The 19,583-nt window shown below is 45.7% G+C and overlaps 1 protein-coding gene across 2 annotated transcripts in view; it reads right to left on the bottom strand.

Annotated features, from left to right (window-relative positions):
* ZHX1 (zinc fingers and homeoboxes 1) overlaps window positions 1-19,583 on the bottom strand; it is an 83,789-nt gene that overhangs the window by 34,935 nt on the left and 29,271 nt on the right. For both annotated transcript variants that reach the window (XM_077271178.1, XM_077271179.1), the window contains exon 2: window positions 11,914-14,728. In XM_077271178.1, coding sequence (XP_077127293.1) covers window positions 11,917-14,541 — 2,625 coding nt within the window. In that variant the 5' untranslated portion in view covers window positions 14,542-14,728 and the 3' untranslated portion in view covers window positions 11,914-11,916. The remainder of the gene's footprint in view (window positions 1-11,913; window positions 14,729-19,583) is intronic.

The following is a 19,583-nucleotide window of genomic DNA, read 5'->3' as shown; positions in this document are numbered from 1 at the left end:
AAAAATATTTTCTTTATTTTATTATTGTCCCTATCTATGGGGGTGATAAAGGGGGGGTTTATTTATTATTTTTTTTATTTTGATCGCTGTGGTAGAACCTACCACAGCGATCAAAATGTACCTGTAAGGAATCTGCCGGCCGGCGGGCGTACTGAGCATGCGCCCGCCATTTTGGAAGATGGCGGCGCCCAGCGAGGAGACGGCCGGACACCGGGAGGATCGGTAAGTATGAAGGGGTGGTGGATCTGAGCACAGGGGGGGTGATCGGAGGACGGGGGGAGCGGACAGCAGGACGGGGGAGCGGGCAGGAGCACGGGGCAGCGGAGCACAGGACGGAGGGGACCGGACCCCATAACGGAGCGGTGGGGGGGCGATCGGTGGGGTGGGGGGTGGTCACTTCAGGTTTTCCAGCCATGGCCGATGATATTGCAGCATCGGCCATGGCTGGATTGTAATATTTCACCTGTTTTTTAGGTGAAATATTACAAATCGCTCTGATTGGCAGTTTCACTTTCAACAGCCAATCAGAGCGATCGTAGCCACGGGGGGGTGAAGCCACCCCCCCTGGGCTGAAGCACCACTCCCCCTCTCCCTGCAGATCGGGTAAAATAGGAGTTAACCCCTTCACCCGATCTGCAGGGACGCGATCATTCCATGACGCCACATAGGCGTCATGGGTCGGATTGGCACGGGTTTTCATGACGCCTATGTGGCGTCATGGGTCGGGAAGGGGTTAAAGGGGTTGTCCATTACTTTCAATTAACCCCCCCCCCCCAATGTATCCCCCCCGGTGCCCCTAATGAATTTTGTAAACACCTTCTGTTGCCGATACTACCTGTGAGCGGCGCTATGCCGGCGGCTGAGTCCAGGTCACGTGACCCCCAGGCTGCAGCCGCCGCTAATATCCGCCGACATCAGCAGGCGTGACCCAGCCTCCACAGACAGCGGTCACTCACCAAGAGTGACTGGGCTGTGGGCAGTGCTGGGGTCTGTGCGGTGGGGTCTGCGGGCTGTGCGTGTGTAGTCCCATCGGGCTATGCCTGCTACACTGTCAGTGAGTGACACATTAGCCAATGATGGGACAGTAGGAGTCCCATCATCTGGCTAATGTGTTGAATGTAAAAAAACCCAAAAAACATACAGAACATACAACATATAACATACAGATAACATACAACACATAACATAGACTACATACTTACCAATCACCTAATTCCCCGAAGCCCTCGTCTCCTTTAATAAAAATAACATAATAAACTAACCTATACTTACCTTTCCGCCGTAGTCCAATTAATAACGAGGGTCCCACAACGATCTCCTGTTTAGAACACTGACATCGGGGGATGTCAGTGCTGTACAGGGGCTCCAGCGATTAAATGACAAGCGGAGGTAATCCTCCGCTGTGTATTCCTCCGCCGCCGGGTAAGAGGTCCCGTAACCCTAATTCTCACCCAGCATTGCTGTAAAGTGAGAACCTGAACTCAGGTAACCTGAGTGATGCGCTGCAGGAGCCATTGTCTTGTGTCAGTTCATCACTGGGAGGCCCTATAAAGCAGTGACATCACCTGATGTCACTGTTCTATAGGGGAAATCGTCGTGGGACACTCGTTATTAATTGGACTGCGTCGGACAGGGAGTATACGGTTGGTTTATTTTTTTTTTTACTTTTTATTATAGTTGACCGAGGGCGTCGCTTGGATCTGGGCGTGCAATAAAAATATGAAAACCATGTGTTGTTTTATTTCATTAAAATACTTTATTCTTAATGTGTGTTTTTTTAACCCTTTCCTACTATAGGATTAACCCCTTAGTGACGGAGCCAAATTTTTTAAATCTGACCAGTGTCACTTTATTTGGTAATACATCAGGAACGCTTCAACAAATCCCAGTGATTTTGAGATTGTTTTTTCGTGACACATTATACTTTATGATAATAGTAAGTTTAGGTCGATATGTTTTGTGCTTATTTATAAAAAATATCCAAATTTGAGAAAAATTGTAAAAAAATTAGCAATTTTCAAACTTTGAATGATTATCCCTTTAGGCTAGATAGTCACACCACAGCAAAACATTAATAAATAACATTTCACTCATGTCTGCTTTACATCAGCACCATTTGTAAAATGTTCTTTTATTTTGTTAACATTTTAGGAAGTCTAAAAATGTAGCAGTAATTTTTAATTTTTTCTAGGAAATTTACAAAATTTATTTTTTAGGGACCTATCCATGTTTGAAGAGCATTTAGGGGTCCCACATATTGGGAAACCCCCAAAATTTATACCATTTTAAAAACAGCACCCCCTGCAATATTGAAAACTGCAGTCAGGTAGTTTATTAACCCTTCAGGTGATTTTCAGGAATTAATGCAAAGTGGCATGACAAATGAAAATGTGTATTTTTACCGCCTAAATGTTGCTAACTTCTGGACAGGTTACAACAGCAGGCAGATTGTAAGGCCGCTATTTGGTCATGAAATGCCATGAAAAACATCAGGACCACACAATCATGATCTGAGGGCACCAATTGGGATAAAGAGGAAGACCCCCACACTCTTAACCATTTACATGATATAGTCACTATTGGCAGCAGCATCTAGGGGGTTAAAAAGATTTGGACGGTGCAAACACTGATCGTGGCTGATACAGCAAGTTGTCAGCTATAGTGTACAGCCGCCAGCTGCTGGATTGTCACCTGTATGGGGATGCTATTTTCTTATATCTCAGGTCAGTAAAAAGACGTATTGGCGGTCATTAAGGGGTTAATAATGGACAGGTGTGTTATTGACACCTCTCCATTATTAACCAGGCTTAATGTCACCTTACAATAGCAAGGTGACATTAACCCCTTATTACCCCATATGCCAATGCCACAGGGCAGTGGGAAGAGAGAGGCTAAGTGCCGGAGTAGGCGCATCTTACAGATGCGCCTTTTCTTTGGTGGCTGGGGGCAGATATTTTTTAGCCACGAGGGGGGGGGGGGAGGCAATAACCATGGTCCCTCTCTAGGCTATTAATATCTGCCCTCAGTCACTGGCTTTCCCTCTCTGGCAGAGAAAATTGTGTAGGAGCCCACGCCACTTTTTTCCATGAATTAACCCTTTAATTAAACACCTAGAGCTCAAAATCACACACACACACTACTAACATTATTAGTGAGGGACATATAAAAATCTAAATGATATGCAATGGTTTACTGTATGTAAACCATGTCTCATTTCCTGTTGGATTCTGCAATGATTTTACAGAACCCGACAATTGAATTTTCGGCTATTCTGCTAGCTAACTCTCTATGAAATATAAATACTGTATATACTTGAGTATAAGCCGAGATTTTCAGCCCATTTTTTTGGGGCTGAAAGTGCCCCTCTCGGCTTATACTCGAGTCGTTGTCCCAGGGGGTCAGCGGGGGAGAGGCGGCTGTCACATACTCACCTGCTCCTGGTGCGGTCCCTACATCTCCGATGGTCTCCGGCACCGGCAGCTCTTCCTGTGTTCAGCGGTCACGTGGTACCGCTCATTAAAGTAACGAATATGGACGCATATTCATTACTTTAATGAGTGGTACGTGACAGCTGAAGATAGGAAGATGCTGCCGGCTCCCGGAGACCATCTGACACTGAGAAGCTGCCAGGGACCGCGCCAGGAGCAGGTGAGTATAATGGGGGAGGGTGAGCATTGCGCGATATTCACCTGACCCCGTTCCACCGCCGGGCGCCGCTCCGCCTTCCGTGTCCTCTGCCTGTTCAGGTCAGAGGGCGCGATAACGTGTTTAGTGTGCGCCCTCTGCCTGAACAGTCAGAGAGCCGGAAGACAGAACGGCGCGCAGCGGTGGAACGAGGAAGGTAAATATTGCAAGTGCCGGGGACCTGAGCGACGAGAGGTGAGTATGTGATTTTTTTATTTTAATCGCACCAACAGCATATGGGGCATAATCTATGGAGCATTTTATGGGGCCATCAACCTTTATACAGCATTGCATGGGGCATAATCTATGGAGCATCTTATGGGGCATAATCTATGAAGCATCTTATGGGGCATAACCTATGGAGCATGTTATGGGGCATAATCTATGGAGCATAATCTATGGAGCATCTTATGGAGCATAATCTATGGAGCATCTTACGGGGCATAATCTATGGAGCATGTTATGGGGCATAATCTATGGAGCATCTTATGGGGCATAATCTATGGAGCATCTTATGGGGCCATCACCCTTTTATACAGCATTGTATGTGGCATAATCTATGGAGCATCTTATGGGGCCATTATTATCCTTTGTGCAGCATTATATGGGGCATATTTTAATAATGGAGCATCTTATGGGGCCCATCCTGAACTGTATGGAGCATTATATGGGGCTCCTGATTCAATATGGATATTCAAAAACACTTAACCTACTGATGTCTCAATTAATTTTACTTTTATTGGTATCTATTTTTTATTTTTGAAATTTACCAGTAGCTGCTGCATTTCCCACCCTAGACTTATACTCGAGTCATTAAGTTTTCCCAGTTTTTTGTGGCAAAATTAGGGGTTTCGGCTTATGCTCGGGTCGGCTTATACTCGAGTATATACGGTGTGTATATTATATATCAATGACATATATATACACAGTACAAACCAAAAGTTTGGACACCTTCTCATTTAAAGATTTCTCTGTATTTTCATGACTATGAAAATTGTTCATTCACACTGAAGGCATCAAAACTATGAATTAACACATGTGGAATTATATACTTAAAAAGAGTGTGAGCAACTGAAATTATGTCTTATATTCTAGGTTCTTCAAAGTAGCCACCTTTTGCTTTGATGACTGCTTTGCACACTCTTGGCATTCTCTTGGTGAGCTTCAAGAGGTAGTCACTGGGAATGGTCTTCCAACAATCTTGAAGGAGTTCCCAGAGATGCTTAGCACTTGTTGGCCTTTTGCCTTCACTCTGTGGTCCAGCTCACCCCAAACCATCTCGACTGGGTTCAGGTCTGGTGACTGTGGAGGCCAGGTCATCTGGCGTAGCACCCCATCACTCTCCTTCTTGGTCAAATAGCCCTTACACAGCCTGGAGGTGTGTTTGGGGTCATTGTCCTGTTGAAAAATAAAGGATGGTCCAACTAAACACAAACCGGAAGGAATAGCATGCCGCTGCGAGATGCTGTGGTAGCCATGCTGGTTCAGTATGCCTTCAATTTAGAATAAATCCCCAACAGTGTCACCAGCAAAGCACCCCCACACCATCTCCTCCATGCTTCACGGTGGGAACCAGGCATGTAGAGTCCATCCATTCACCTTTTCTGCGTCGCACAAAGACACAGTGGTGGGAACCAAAGATCTCAAATTTGGACCCATTAGACCAAAGCTCAGTTTTCCACTGGTCTAATGTCCATTCCTTGTGTTCTTTAGCCCAAAAAGTCTCTTCTGCTTGTTGCCTGTCCTTAGCAGTGGTTTCCTAGCAGCTATTTTACCATGAAGGCCTGCTGCACAAAGTCTCCTCTTAACAGTTGTTGTAGAGATGTGTCTGCTGCTCGAACTCTGTGTGGCATTGACCTGGTCTCTAATCTGAGCTGCTGTTAACCTGCGATTTCTGAGGCTGGTGACTCGGATAAACTTATCCTCAGAAACAGAGGTGACTCTTGGTCTTCCTTTCCTGGGGCGGTCCTCATGTGAGCCAGTTTCTTTGTAGCGCTTGATGGTTTTTGCCACTTCACTTGGGGTCACTTTCAAAGTTTTCCCAATTTTTCGGACTGACTGACCTTCATTTCTTAATGAAGGCCACTCGTGTTTCTTTACTTAGAATTTGTATTATGGCAAGAAAGAAGCAGCTAACAGTCTATTCAGTAGGACTATCAGCTGTGTATCCACCAGACTTCTGCACAACACAACTGATGGTGCCAACCCCATTTATAAGGCAAGAAATCCCATTTATTAAACCTGACAGGGCACACCTGTGAATTGAAAACCATTCCCGGTGACTACCTCTTGAAGCTCATCAAGAGAATGCCAAGAGTGTGCAAATACGTAAATTGCCTCTTCTGAGAAAAAGAGGACTTAACTCTATAGTGCCACCTGTTGGAAGTAGCGATCCTACAAGTCACAATCAACCCTCTAACGAGTCGTGCAATATGACTTAGAATAAGAGCCAAATCAGTATCTCAATTCGCAGACACGGTGTTTCGGGCTGTTGGCCTTCGCCAGTGCGAAGCATGAGAACTGATTTGGCTAGGTGAGAGGCTCTGGAGAGTGTGCTGTGCAAAGCAGTCATCAAAGCAAAAGGTGGCTACTTTGAAGAACCTAGAATATAAGACATAATTTCAGTTGTTTCACACTTTTTTGTTAAAGGGAACCTGTCACCCCCAAAATCGAAGGTGAACTAAGCCCACCAGCATCAGGGGCTTCCCTACAGAATTCTGTAATGCTGTAGATAAGCCCTCGATGTATCCTGAAAGATGAGAAAAAGAGGTTAGATTATACTCACCCAGGGGCGGTTCTGGTACGATGGGCGTCGCGGTCCAGGGCCTCCCATCTTCTTACGATGACGTCCTCTTCTTGTATTCACGATGCGGCTCCGGCATACTTTGTCTGCCCTGTTGAGGGCAGAGCTGAGTACTGCAGTGCGCAGGCGCCGGGCCTCTCTGACCTTTCCCGGCGCCTGAGCACTGCAGTACTTTGCTCTGCCCTCAACAGGGCAGACAAAGTACGCCGGAGCCGGAGCGTGACTACAAGAAGAGGACGTCATCGTAAGAAGATGGGAGGCCCCGGACCGCGACGCCTATCGGACTGGACCGCAGCGGGACCGCCCCTTGGCGAGTATAATCTAACCTCTTTTTCTCATCTTTCAGGATACATCGGGGGCTTATCTACATCATTCCAGAATGCTGTAGATAAGCCCCTGATACTGGTGGGCTTAGCTCACCTTCGATTTTGGGGGTGACAGGTTCCCTTTAAGTATATAATTCCTCATAGGTTTGATGCCTTCAGTGTGAATGTACAATTTTTATAGTCATGAAAATACAGAAAAATCTTTAAATGAGAAGGTGTGTCCAAACTTTTGGTCTGTACTGTATATACAGTATATTCCTATACTATGTGTAGACATTTATTTTATCTATTCTAAGCTGTCAGTGTGATTTTACTGTACACCAAACTGAAATGCCGGCTGCTTTTCTACAGAACACCGGTGCGTATTTCTCGCAAGTCACACTGATGGTCCGTGTGGTGTGCGTGTTTCTCGCACCCATAGACTTGCAATGGCGATTCTCGGCCGAGATACGCTGACAATCGCAGCATGCTGTGATTTCCCTCGCACGTATAATATGGTCGAGAAAATATCGGATGATGGGAGATGCGCCATAGATTAACATTGGTCTGAGTGCTATGCGATTTTTTATCGCATAGCACTCGTCCGTATTACGCTCTAGTGTGACACCAGCCTAATTCACATCCAGAGTGATCAATTGCCTCTTAAGTCACAATATACATACACTTTTTCAAGGCACTGTACTTGCACTGATACTTCAAACCATTTTTTCGGGTTCTCCAACCTTACAATACATATCCTTAGAATAGGTCAACAATATCCTTTCTGGTTTATAGCAGTTTTCAGCGACTGGCGGATGTAGACAGTGAACAGCATGGCCTCGAACCTGAAACAACTAATTGTGAGGTGCCGGGTGTTGGACCTCCAACAATCTGATATTGAGGACCTATCATCAACATCATAAAGGTACCTTCACACTGAACAACTTAACAACGATATCGCTAGCGATCCGTGACGTTGCAGCGTCCTGGATAGCGATATCGTTGTGTTTGACACGCAGCAGCGATCAGGATCCTGCTGTGACATCGTAGGTCGGAGCTAGAAGGCCAGCACCTTATTTCGTCGCTGGATCACCCGCTGACATCGCTGAGTCGGCGTGTGTGACGCGGATTCAGCGATGTCTTCACTGGTAACCAGGGTAAACATCGGGTTACTAAGCGCAGGGCCACGCTTAGTAACCCGATATTTACCCTGGTTACCAGTGTAAATGTAAAAAAAAAAAAACCACTACATACTTACATTCCGGTGTCTGTCGGGTCCCCCGGCGTTCTGCTTCCCTGCACTGTGTCAGCGCCGGCAGGCCGTAAAGCAGAACACAGCGGTGACGTCACCGCTCTGCTTTAGGGCCGGCGCTTACACAGTGCAGGGAAGCGGACGCCGGGGGACCCGACAGACACCGGAATGTAAGTATGTAGTGTTTTTTTTTTTAACATTTACACTGGTAACCAGGGTAAACATCGGGTTACTAAGCGCGGCCCTGCGCTTAGTAACCCGATGTTTACCCTGGTTACCCGGGGACTTCGGCATCGTTGGTCGCTGGAGAGCTGTCTGTGTGACAGCTCTCCAGCGACCACACAGCGGCGCTGCAGCGATCGGCATTGTTGTCTAGATCGCTGCAGCGTCGCTAAATGTGACGGTACCTTTAGACGAGACAACCCCTTTAATCTTGTACAAACAAAATAATATGCCAGGCAAGAGAAATCACATACAATATAAAAAAAACAAAAAACTTTATCGTGTATATACAAGTCACAACACAATTAAAAGAAATTAAAATGGCAATATGACAGCACTTCACATGACCTGGGTTAGGACACATGGGTCTCCGGGTGACGCCTGATGCTGCGGGGTAGGTGGATTGGTGTAGCAGCACATGCGCCCAGCCCCTGGCACTTTATTCCAGTACGCTCAGGTGGGGAATGGTCTAATCAATGGATCCTGACTCCTATTTAAAGCGACCCCTAATGAGATGATGCCACACAATGACGAACACTTAACATTTTAGTTCATTATATTGTACTTTCTTCTTTGCAACCCTATTTATGGCAGTTGAACTAGTTACATTAGTGTACGTTTGGTTTAGCTTATATTGCTGCTATATCATATTGCACTTTTTTGCGGCTTGCTGCCCTCTTGTGCTTATTTATAGACATTGTACCCTTGGCCATACTGTATATATTTTTTTGTCCATTTATTTCTACAACTCGGACTGTATAAAATAAGATGGTGCAAATAATAATATAAACTGCAATGTAACCACCTACAATGTATTTACAGGCTGCTCTATTACGCTGCACTATGTAGATTTATTTAATTGAGATAGTACCCATTAATTACCCTCTCTATTATCCATTCTCTTCTGCACTATTGCAACTCTCTACTGATCGGTCTCCCTCTAACTAAACTCTCCCCTCTCCAATCCATCCTGAATGCACCAGCCAGGATCATATTCCTCTCCAACCACCACCTATGCCTCTTCTCTGTGCCAGACACTACACTGGTTACCCATCCGATACAGAGTACAATATAAACTTATCACTCTCACTCACAAAGAGCGCCATGGTTCGGCACCACCCTACATCTCCTCCCTCATCTCAGTCTACCACCCTACCCATGCCCCTCGTTCTGCTAATGACCCAAGACTAACATCCTCAATAATCTGAACCTCCCATTCCTGTCTCCAAGACTTCTCAGGTGTTGCTCAAATTCTTTGGAATGCACTACCTCGGACAACTCGATTACCGTCTATACTCGAGTATAAGCCGAGATTTTCAGCCCATTTTTGGGGGCTGAAAGTGCCCCTCTCGGCTTATACTCAAGTCGTTGTCCCAGGGGGTCGGCGGGGGAGGGGGAGCAGCGGCTGTCAAATCATACTTACCTGCTCCCGGCGCATCTCTGCATGTCCGATGGTCTCCAGGCGCCCGCAGCTCTTCCTGTATTCAGCAGTCACGTGGTACCACTCATTAAAGTAATGAATATGGACGCATATTCATTACTTTAATGAGCGGTACCAGTGACCGCTGAACACCGGAACAAGCTGCCGGCGCCCATCCGTCACTGAGAAGCAGGGACCGCGCCGGGAGCAGGTGAGTATAATGGGGGAGGTGAGCATTGCGCGATATTCACCTGTCCCTGTTCCACCGCCGGCAGCCGCTGTCTTCGGCGTCCTCTGGCTGTGACGTTCAGGTCAGAGGGCGCGATGACGTGTTTAGTGTGCGCGCCGCCCTCTGCCAGTCAGAGAGCTGGAAGACACAGCGGCGCCCGGCGGTGGAAAGGGGACAGGTGAATATCGCAAGTGCCGGGGCATGAGCGACAAGAGGTGAGTATGTCATTTGTTTTTTTAATCGCAGCAACAGCATATGGGGCATAATCTATGGAGCATCTTATGAGACCATCAACCTTTGTGCAGCATTGTATGGGGCAAATGTTTCTATTTAGCATCTTATGGGTCATAATTAACCTTTATGGCAGCACTGTATGGGGCAAATGTTTCTATGGAGCATCTTATGGGGCCCTTATTAACCTTTGTGCAGCATTATATGGGGCATATTTTTGTATGAAGCATCTTATGGGGCCCATCATGAACTTTATGGAGCATCTTATGGGGCTCCTGATTCAATATGGATATTCAAAAACACTTAACCTACTGATGTTTTAATTAATTTTACTTTTATTGGTATCTATTTTTATTTTTGACATTTACCAGTAGCCGCTGCATTTCCTACCCTAGGCTTATACTCGAGTCATTAAGTTTTCCCAGTTTTTTGAGGCAAAATTAGGGGAATCGACTTATACTCGGGTCGGCTTATACTGAAGTATATACGGTAATCCCCAAAGCCCAGTTTTAAGTGTTGCCGAAACGTCGCATTTCTTTAGACTAGCCTATCACCCAATCACACTTATCTAACTGTCCGTGTTTGGTCAATAGAAAATTTTCTTAAAAACTTGACCCTGTAGCATCTGTGCACACACTCTCCATGCACTTAATAGGCCTCTGTGTCTGTGCTGTACACTGCTGTGTATACTGGCTGGTGACCGGTTCATGTAGCGTTATGTGAATACCCAATTTATTACACTGATAGCTGGACAATACAACACAAACACTTTTTACCATTCACCTTACGTGTCTCCCCTATTTTCCCATAGATTGTAAGCTTGCGAGCAGCAGGACTCCCACTCCTCTTGGCATCTAAGTTGTGTATTATTCTGTAATGTTTTTATTGTCTGTACAAGTCCCCTCTGAAATGTAAAGTGCTATTACGTTCCCCATCTTCTGCCACCTACGCAACATTATGATTTCACAGTAATTTGGAGTGGATTCTGTGATGTGTTATTAGGGTCCATGTACCTTTAAAAGGGTTTTTTTATAAGATATTTGGTTAGCCTTTATGTATTACATAGTACATATGCCATTTTTTGGTATTCTCTTGTATTAGCACTATTTTATTTTCATAGTTAGGGTATGTTCAAACGTTGCATTTCTTTTTTTTCCATTTGAAAAAATGCTTTTCACACAATCATTTGAATGGGTGAAAATTAATGGGGGTAAAAAAAAAGCTGAGCGAATTGACATTACTTTTTAGGAAAAAAACAGCAAGGTTCAAAATACTTGCGGAAAAAAAAAAAAAGGAAATAAAAATTGCAGGATGTGCATGAGATTTCAGAAATGTCTATTATGCTGAAAATATAATACAAACCAAATATGTTGAGTAAAATACGCAGCAAAAAGGCCAAGTGTGAACATACCCTAAAGTGGACAAAAAAACCTAATCCAGACTGTAAAAAGTGTACTTAATAATAACATGAGCCATAATACAATGTGCACAACTGCACTAGCATTACACTGTCTTTACTTATATGTCAATTTGATATCTGTAGACTGCGCTTGCCAGGAGTAAAATAGAAAAAAAGAAGGTATTGCTCCATAAATGTAATAAAATACCCAAAAAGTTGAAACATTGCGTGTTTTATTACATTTATGGAGCAATAAAGGTTTTTTTCTATATTCTTTCTGACAAGCGCTGCCTTCAGAACTTGACTTTGGATTAGCACCGAGTGGATTTCTCGGAAGTATCACGACTTTTTTTTGCATATTTACTTACATGTCAGTCTTCTATTTTAGACAGTTTCCGTTTAACATGTCTGGGTGGTTCCCAGGTATCGCTATCGTCAGTGTCAATTTCTTCCTCTTCGTCCTGATCATCCAAAAAGTCTTCCTCTTCCTCAATTTCAAATGGATCAAGCCCGGCGTCCTCTCTCTGCAGGCGATCTGCAAACCATTCTCTCACCTGCTCATAACCCATCCGAGATTTCGCCACCAGGTCATCCAAGTCTTCCTCGTTAAGATATTTGTGCATTAGGTAGTAGTCTTTGAGTAACGCTTTTCCCGTCTTGTGTTTAACTGGAGCTGATGTCCATTCCCAGCTATTTGCTTTTCGTGATCCTTTGGGACGACCTCTCGGTCTACCTCTCCCTCTACCCCTGGGTCGGCCTCTCCCTCTCTTTCGTACAAAGCCTTGCCCATTGACGGCATTAGGGGACAGATTGCCATTCACTTGATATTGGTAAAACCACTTCAAATGATTGTTTTTAGCAGCGTACCTGGAGTCTCCAAACCACCCAATAATATCACATCTTGCAAGACCGGTCTCCTCTGACAGCTTATCATAGTCATCCCCTGTAGGCCACTGGTTACGTACAAAGAAATTTTTAAGCATGTTTAGTTGCTGTGGGGTCTTTTTCCCAAGTTTACTAGCAAGAGCAGCTCCCGCTTTTACATAAGCGTTTTCAGAATCCATCTCTTCCTTAATGCCTTCTTCCTCAATAAAAACTCTGGGCTCTTCCTTAATGATGGTTCGCCTTTTCTCAGCAAACCAAGCATCGATTTCTCGTCTTGTTAGTTTGCTAAGGACCCTTAACTTGTTTAACTCTTCGTCCGTCGGTACGTCATTTCGGTGATAGCTTTCCTCCAGGACTTGCAACTGTTCCAGTGTCTTTTCTTTGAATCTCTGGGGGGTAAAATCCGGGAAAGCTTTCCAGTTTTGCCTACGCTGTGGTGTTACGACGGGAGGAGTCGGGGATTCTGTTGTTTCGTCACTAGAATCAATAATTATAGTTCCGCTATCGCTAGGGAAATGAATGCCGTGGCTTCCCTTGGAATTTCTTTGGTTGTATCTAGTGTCGCTAAACCATTTCTTGATTTCACCTTTTGTCAATCCTGTGAACCTTATTAACCGGTCAATTTCATAATTACTTGGAAATGGGTTCTTTAGATAGCTAATTTTGAGGGCGGTCAGCTGTTCTTTCGATTTCTTTGAGCGCATATTAAATATGTCGGTTATCATGGTGGGCTCCTGCTTGGGAAGCTGAGCGCTGGGAATAGCAGCCACTCTCTTTGTTTCAGACACCGCTTGGGTTTGGGGAAGTTGGCTCGCCTGGAAGTGGGCGGTAGTTGGGACACCGGCCACCGTCAGAGCTATTGGTGTGGTGACGGGTATTGTGTTGGTTCCTCCGACTTGGGCAAGCACAAGGCTAGGCTGGCCAACTATTTGGCACGTCTGTAAGATAGAAGGTAGACCATTGGCAGCTGAAGAAATATGAGCCGGGAAAACAGTAATTGTCTGTGGGACCGTATGTACTGTGCCATTAAATTGCTTTCTTCTAGCGTCCTCTACTTCTTCAGGTGTCCAGCTAACGCCGTGCTTTAGTCGTTGTGCTGAAAACCAGATTTTGATTTGTTCCTCTGTGCATTTGGTTTGTGAAGCGAGAAGGGTTATTTCGGAAACAGTTGGGTATGGAAACTTGTTGTAGTTACTCAGAAGAAGAGGGTTGCTGTCTAACGCGGCATTGTATGTGGGAATGCTATTGATAGGGATTAAGACTTTGGAAAGGATGTTTTGTTGCGCCTGTAATGTCGTAATCACTTGTGTCACTCCTGGCTGCAGAATATTAGCAGGTGTGATAACAGTACTTGGTAACTCTTGAGCACTTGTTACGACAATAGCGTTTTTTTTCACGGGCTCAGGAGCCACGGTAGTTGGCTTTGAATCTTTATTTTCTTGTGATTTTACTTTAGGCTCCTTTTCCTTTACCAAGTCATTTTCTTCGGTGCCGTCTTCGGATGAGCTTTGCTGTACACTAATTCGCTTCTTTTCAGACTTGTCCTTCATTATTTTCATTATTGGGGTCTTACTTATGGATATTGCGGAGGAGTTTGACTCCGATTGTTCCTGGTTTTCCTCTTGGACGAAGCTTCCGTCGAATGTTAGATCGTTGACAGTTTGCTCGAATATCGATTGATTATTGCGCTTAACCATAGTCAACTTAAAGTTCTCCTCTCCCGGATGATATTTCGTGTTGTGCTCAGAAAGTGAATCATACCGTTTGGTGAGAAAATTACACTCCACGCAAAAATAGGAAGAATTTAATACGACGTTGGGATGCTCGGAGTCTACGTGAAAGGTAAACATATTTAGGTCAGTTGTCTGAAATGAACAGTATTTACATTCGTAACCGCCTTCTACCACTTTATTTTGCTGATTGTCAGAATCGTGATCTAGTGCATCGTCCTCGCTCGACACGCTCTCAGGCACTGTGCTCTCTGGCACGGGTTGCTCTGCCGGAGTTGGAATAGGTGGACATTCCTCCCCGTCAGAGATGACTCCTAGATCGGTATCGTGCTCGCTGGTCAGCACCATGCAAGGAGTTTTTGTTTTCCGTTTACTTGCCATAGTGCTTGAGAACTTATTATAAACTTGAAAAAAATAAAATAAAAATCAAGTGTAAATCCAAACAGACACCAGCTGGTAAAATGTTTCTATGTTCGAAACAGCGTCTTAAAAAAAAGAGCTACAACCTCTTGAGGATATGATGCAATGATGTAGTGCAGTAGTTTCAAGTTAAGTTCATGATGAATGTCTGGAAAAAAAAAAAAAAAGAGAAGGGGATAAAACGTATTAAACATTAGGCACATGTCACAGATAATATGTTAATGTAATGAAGCATTGCAAGAATATGTTTGCACAGACTGAAGGCATATGACCAAAAATTCGCAAGCATTATCATAGTGATAAGTGTGCACATAACAGTAAGCCTGATGGGGTTCTGACTGCTACTATCAATTCCTAACCACCCACTACCATGCATGCAGAGAACTAAACACACGTGTCCAGCACTGCAGCCCCTTCACTATCATGATTGTATTTTGATTTCCGTCCACAGTACTGGATGCCTAAGAAAAAATAAATCAGTAATAGCATGGACATGGTAATTTCAGGGATAAAGCCATGTTACTTAGGGTACTGTCACACATTGGCACTTTGATCGCTACGACGGTACGATCCGTGACGTTCCAGCGATATCCATACGATATCGCTGTGTCTGACACGCAGCAGCGATCAGGGATCCTGCTGAGAATCGTACGTCGTAGCAGATCGTTTGGAACTTTCTTTCGTCGCTGGATCTCCCGCTGTCATCGCTGGATCGTTGTGTGTGACAGCGATCCAGCGATGCGTTCGCTTGTAACCAGGGTAAACATCGGGTTACTAAGCGCAGGGCCGCGCTTAGTAACCCGATGTTTACTGTGGTTACCAGCGTAAAAGTAAAAAAAAACAAACAGTACATACTCACATTCCGGTGTCTGTCCCCCGGCGTTCTGCTTCTCTGCACTGTGAGCGCCGGCCGGCCGGAAAGCGAGCACAGCGGTGACGTCACCGCAGTGCTTTCCGGCTGGCAGACACAGTGCAGAGAAGCACAGCGCCGGGGGACAGACACCGGAATGTGAGTATGTACTGTTTGTTTTTTTACTTTTACGCTGGTAACCACGGTAAACATCGGGTTACTAAGCGCGGCCCTGCGCTTAGTAACCCGATGTTTACCCTGGTTACCCGGGGACTTCGGCATCGTTGGTCGCTGGAGAGCTGTCTGTGTGACAGCTCCCCAGCGACCACACAACCACTTACCAACGATCACGGCCAGGTCGTATCGCTGGTCGTGATCATTGGTAAATCGTTTAGTGTGACAGTACCCTTACTCATCAAAAGAGTAATTGTAAATGTACCATGTACCCAAAACAAAATTTAAAAAAAATGCAGAAATTGAATCATCAAGGAGCACTAAACACAAAGAAAAAAAAAAATAGCAAAAAAGTTTTGCTGCAAGTATCCTCTTTTTAGAAAATTTCCTGATCTGTACAGTTCATTGTTAAAAAACAAACTGTTCTTTACATACCCTCCTGGGGTCCAGGGCAATTTTCACGGCTACCTCTGTCTTTGTTTGGCTGCAGTGGTGACATCTCTGTAGCCAGTGACTGCACAGTGGATCATGCTGCCAACATGGGCAAAGTCTCTGATCCCAGAAATGGGCTGAGGCGAAGAAACTGCGTTTGGCACCGAGAGGGTAATTAAAGCACAGTGAATGGGTTTTTTTTTTCTGACAACAAACTATTAGATTGCTCTCTTGCCATTATCCAGTATTGGCCATAGGAACGCTAGTTTATGCGGTTGTGGAGTTTTTGGACAATATTAATTGGTGGTCCTCATCATAATTATGAAATCCTGACCAAGTCTCTGTTTTTTCCTTCACCTATGGATCAAAACCTTCTATAGCCATATCTACTATATAATTGTCTAAGGGTCACTTCCGTCTGTCTGTCTGTCACGGATATTCATTGGTCGCGGCCTCTGTCTGTCATGGAATCCAAGTCGCTGATTGGTCGTTGCAAAACGCCCACGACCAATCAGCAACGGGCACTGTCCGGCGGCAAAATGGCTGCTCTTTCCTCCCCGCAGCCAGTGCCCGCTTCATACTCCCCTCCAGTCAGCCCTCACACAGGGTTAATGCCAGCGTTACCAGAGCGCGGTGTAACGCACTCCGGTTACGCAGCTATTAACCCTGTGTGACCAAATTTTTACTATTGATGCTGCGTATGCAGCATCAATAGTAACAAGATCTAATGTTACAAATAATAATAATAATAATAATAAAAAAAGGTTATTCTCACCCTCAGACGTCGCGGTTGTCCTCGGCAGTGCAAGCGGCAGGTTCCGGTGCCAAGGATGCTATGCGAGAAGGACCTGCCATGACGTCACGGTCATGTGACCGTGACGTCATCACAGGTCCTGACGCATACCAACCCTGGGACCGGAAGCTGCCGCGTGCACCGCACACCGGCGCCAGGACTTCAAGGGGCCTTCGGAAGGTGAGTATATGTTTATTTTTTATTTTAAGTCTTTTTTAACCACGCATATAGTGCCCACATTGCTATATACTACGCGGGCTGTGTTACATACTGCGTGGGCTCTGTTATATACTACATCTCTGTGCTATATACTAACGTGGCTATGTTCTATACTGCGTGGCTGCTATGTACTGCGTGGGCTGTGCTATATATTACGTGGCCAGTGTTATATACTGCGGGGGCTGTGCTATATACTGCGTGGCTGCTATATACTGCGGGGGCTGTGCTATATACTGAGTGGCTGCTATATACTGCGTGGGCTGTGCTATATATTACGTGGCCAGTGTTATATACTGCGCGGGCTGTGCTATATACTGCATGGCTGCTATGTACTGCGTGGGCTGTGCTATATATTACGTGGCCAGTGTTATATACTGCGGGGGCTGTGCTATATACTGCGGGGGCTGTGTTATATACTGCGGGGGCTGTGTTATATACTGCGGGGGCTGTGTTATATACTGCGGGGGCTGTGTTATATACTGCGGGGGCTGTGTTATATACTGCGGGGGCTGTGTTATATACTGCGGGGGCTGTGTTATATACTGCGTGGCTGCTATATACTGCGGGGGCTGTGCTATATACTGCGTGGCTGCTATGTACTGCGTGGGCTGTGCTATATATTACGTGGCCATTGTTATATACTGGGGGCTGTGCTATATACTGCGGGGGCTGTGCTATATACTGCAGGGGCTGCGCTATATACTGCAGGGGCTGCGCTATATACTGCAGGGGCTGCGCTATATACTGCAGGGGCTGTGCTATATACTGCAGGGGCTGTGCTATATACTGCGTGGGCTGTGCTATATATTACGTGGCCAGTGTTATATACTGCGCGGGCTGTGCTATATACTGCATGGCTGCTATGTACTGCGTGGGCTGTGCTATATATTACGTGGCCAGTGTTATATACTGCGGGGGCTGTGCTATATACTGCGGGGGCTGTGTTATATACTGCAGGGGCTGTGTTATATACTGCATGGCTGCTATATACTGCGGGGGCTGTGCTATATACTGCGTGGCTGCTATGTACTGCGTGGGCTGTGCTATATATTACGTGGCCATTGTTATATACTGGGGGCTGTGCTATATACTGCGGGGGCTGTGCTATATACTGCAGGGGCTGCGCTATATACTGCAGGGGCTGCGCTATATACTGCAGGGGCTGCTATAAACTGCATAGGCTGTGTTATATAGTACGTGGGCTGTGTTATATAGTACGTTGCCTGTGTTATATACTGCGTGGCCTGTATTAACGCAGCAGGTATTCTACAATATGTATGTATGTATATAGCAGCCACATAGTATATAGCACAGGCCACGTAGTATTTGTCTGCTATATACTACATGGCTCCTATATACTACGTGGCCTGTGCTATATACTATGTGGCTGCTATATACATACATACATACATATTCTAGAATACCCGATGCGTTAGAATGGGGCCACCATCTAGTAAAATTTTATATTGTTAATGTATATCTTTGTAATAATATAATCTTTATAATTTTTGTATATTATGACTCAGGTCCTCCTTTTAAAATTACCGTATATACTCGAGTATAAGCCGAGATTTTCAGCCCAAATTTTTGGGCTGAAAGTGCCCCTCTCGGCTTATACTCGAGTCACGGTCTGTGGCAGGGTCGGGGGGAGAGGGCGCTGAGGCATACTTACCTAGTCCCGGCGATCCTGACGCTCCCCTGCCCGTCACACGGTCTCCGGGTGCCACAGCTCTTCCCCTGTACAGCGGTCACGTGGGACCGCTCATTAGAGAAATGAATATGGACTCCACTCCCATAGGGGCGGAGCCGCCTGTTCATTTCTCTAATCAGCGGTGCTGGTGACCGCTGACAGAGGAAGAGCTGCGGCACCGGAGACCAGCTGTCCGGGGGAAGGAGCGGGACGCCGGGAGCAGGTAAGTATCACATATTCACCTGTCCACGATCCACACGCCGGGCGCCGCTCTGTCTTCCCGGCGTCTCTCCGCTCTGACTGTGTAGGTCAGAGGGCGCGATGACGCATATAGTGTGCGCGCCGCCCTCTGCCTGATCAGTCAGTGCGGAGAGACGCCGGGACCGGACGCTGGGGAGCTGCAAGCAAGAGAGGTGAGTATGTGTTTTATTATTTTTATTGCAGCAGCAGCGTTATATATGGCACAGATTTATGTGGAGCATCTATGGGGCCAAACTGAACGGTGCGGAGCATTCCATATGGGGCAGCTTTATAATGAGCATCTATGGGGCCAAACTGAACGGTGCGGAGCATTCCATATGGGGCAGCTTTATAATGAGCATCTATGGGGCCAAACTGAACGGTGCAGAGCATATAGGGCACAGATTTATAATGCGCATCTATGGGACCAAACTGAACAGTGCAGAGCATATAGGGCACAGCTTTTTAAGGAGCATCTATGGGGCCAAACTGAACGCTGCAGAGCATATAGGGCACAGCTATATATGGATCATCTATGGGGCCAAACTGAACGGTGCAGAGCATATAGGGCACAGCTATATATGGATCATCTATGGGGCCAAACT

This window comes from Ranitomeya variabilis, chromosome 6 (assembly GCF_051348905.1).
Source record: "Ranitomeya variabilis isolate aRanVar5 chromosome 6, aRanVar5.hap1, whole genome shotgun sequence".
NCBI lineage: Eukaryota > Metazoa > Chordata > Amphibia > Anura > Dendrobatidae > Ranitomeya > Ranitomeya variabilis.
This window is presented reverse-complemented; position numbering and strand designations above follow the sequence as displayed.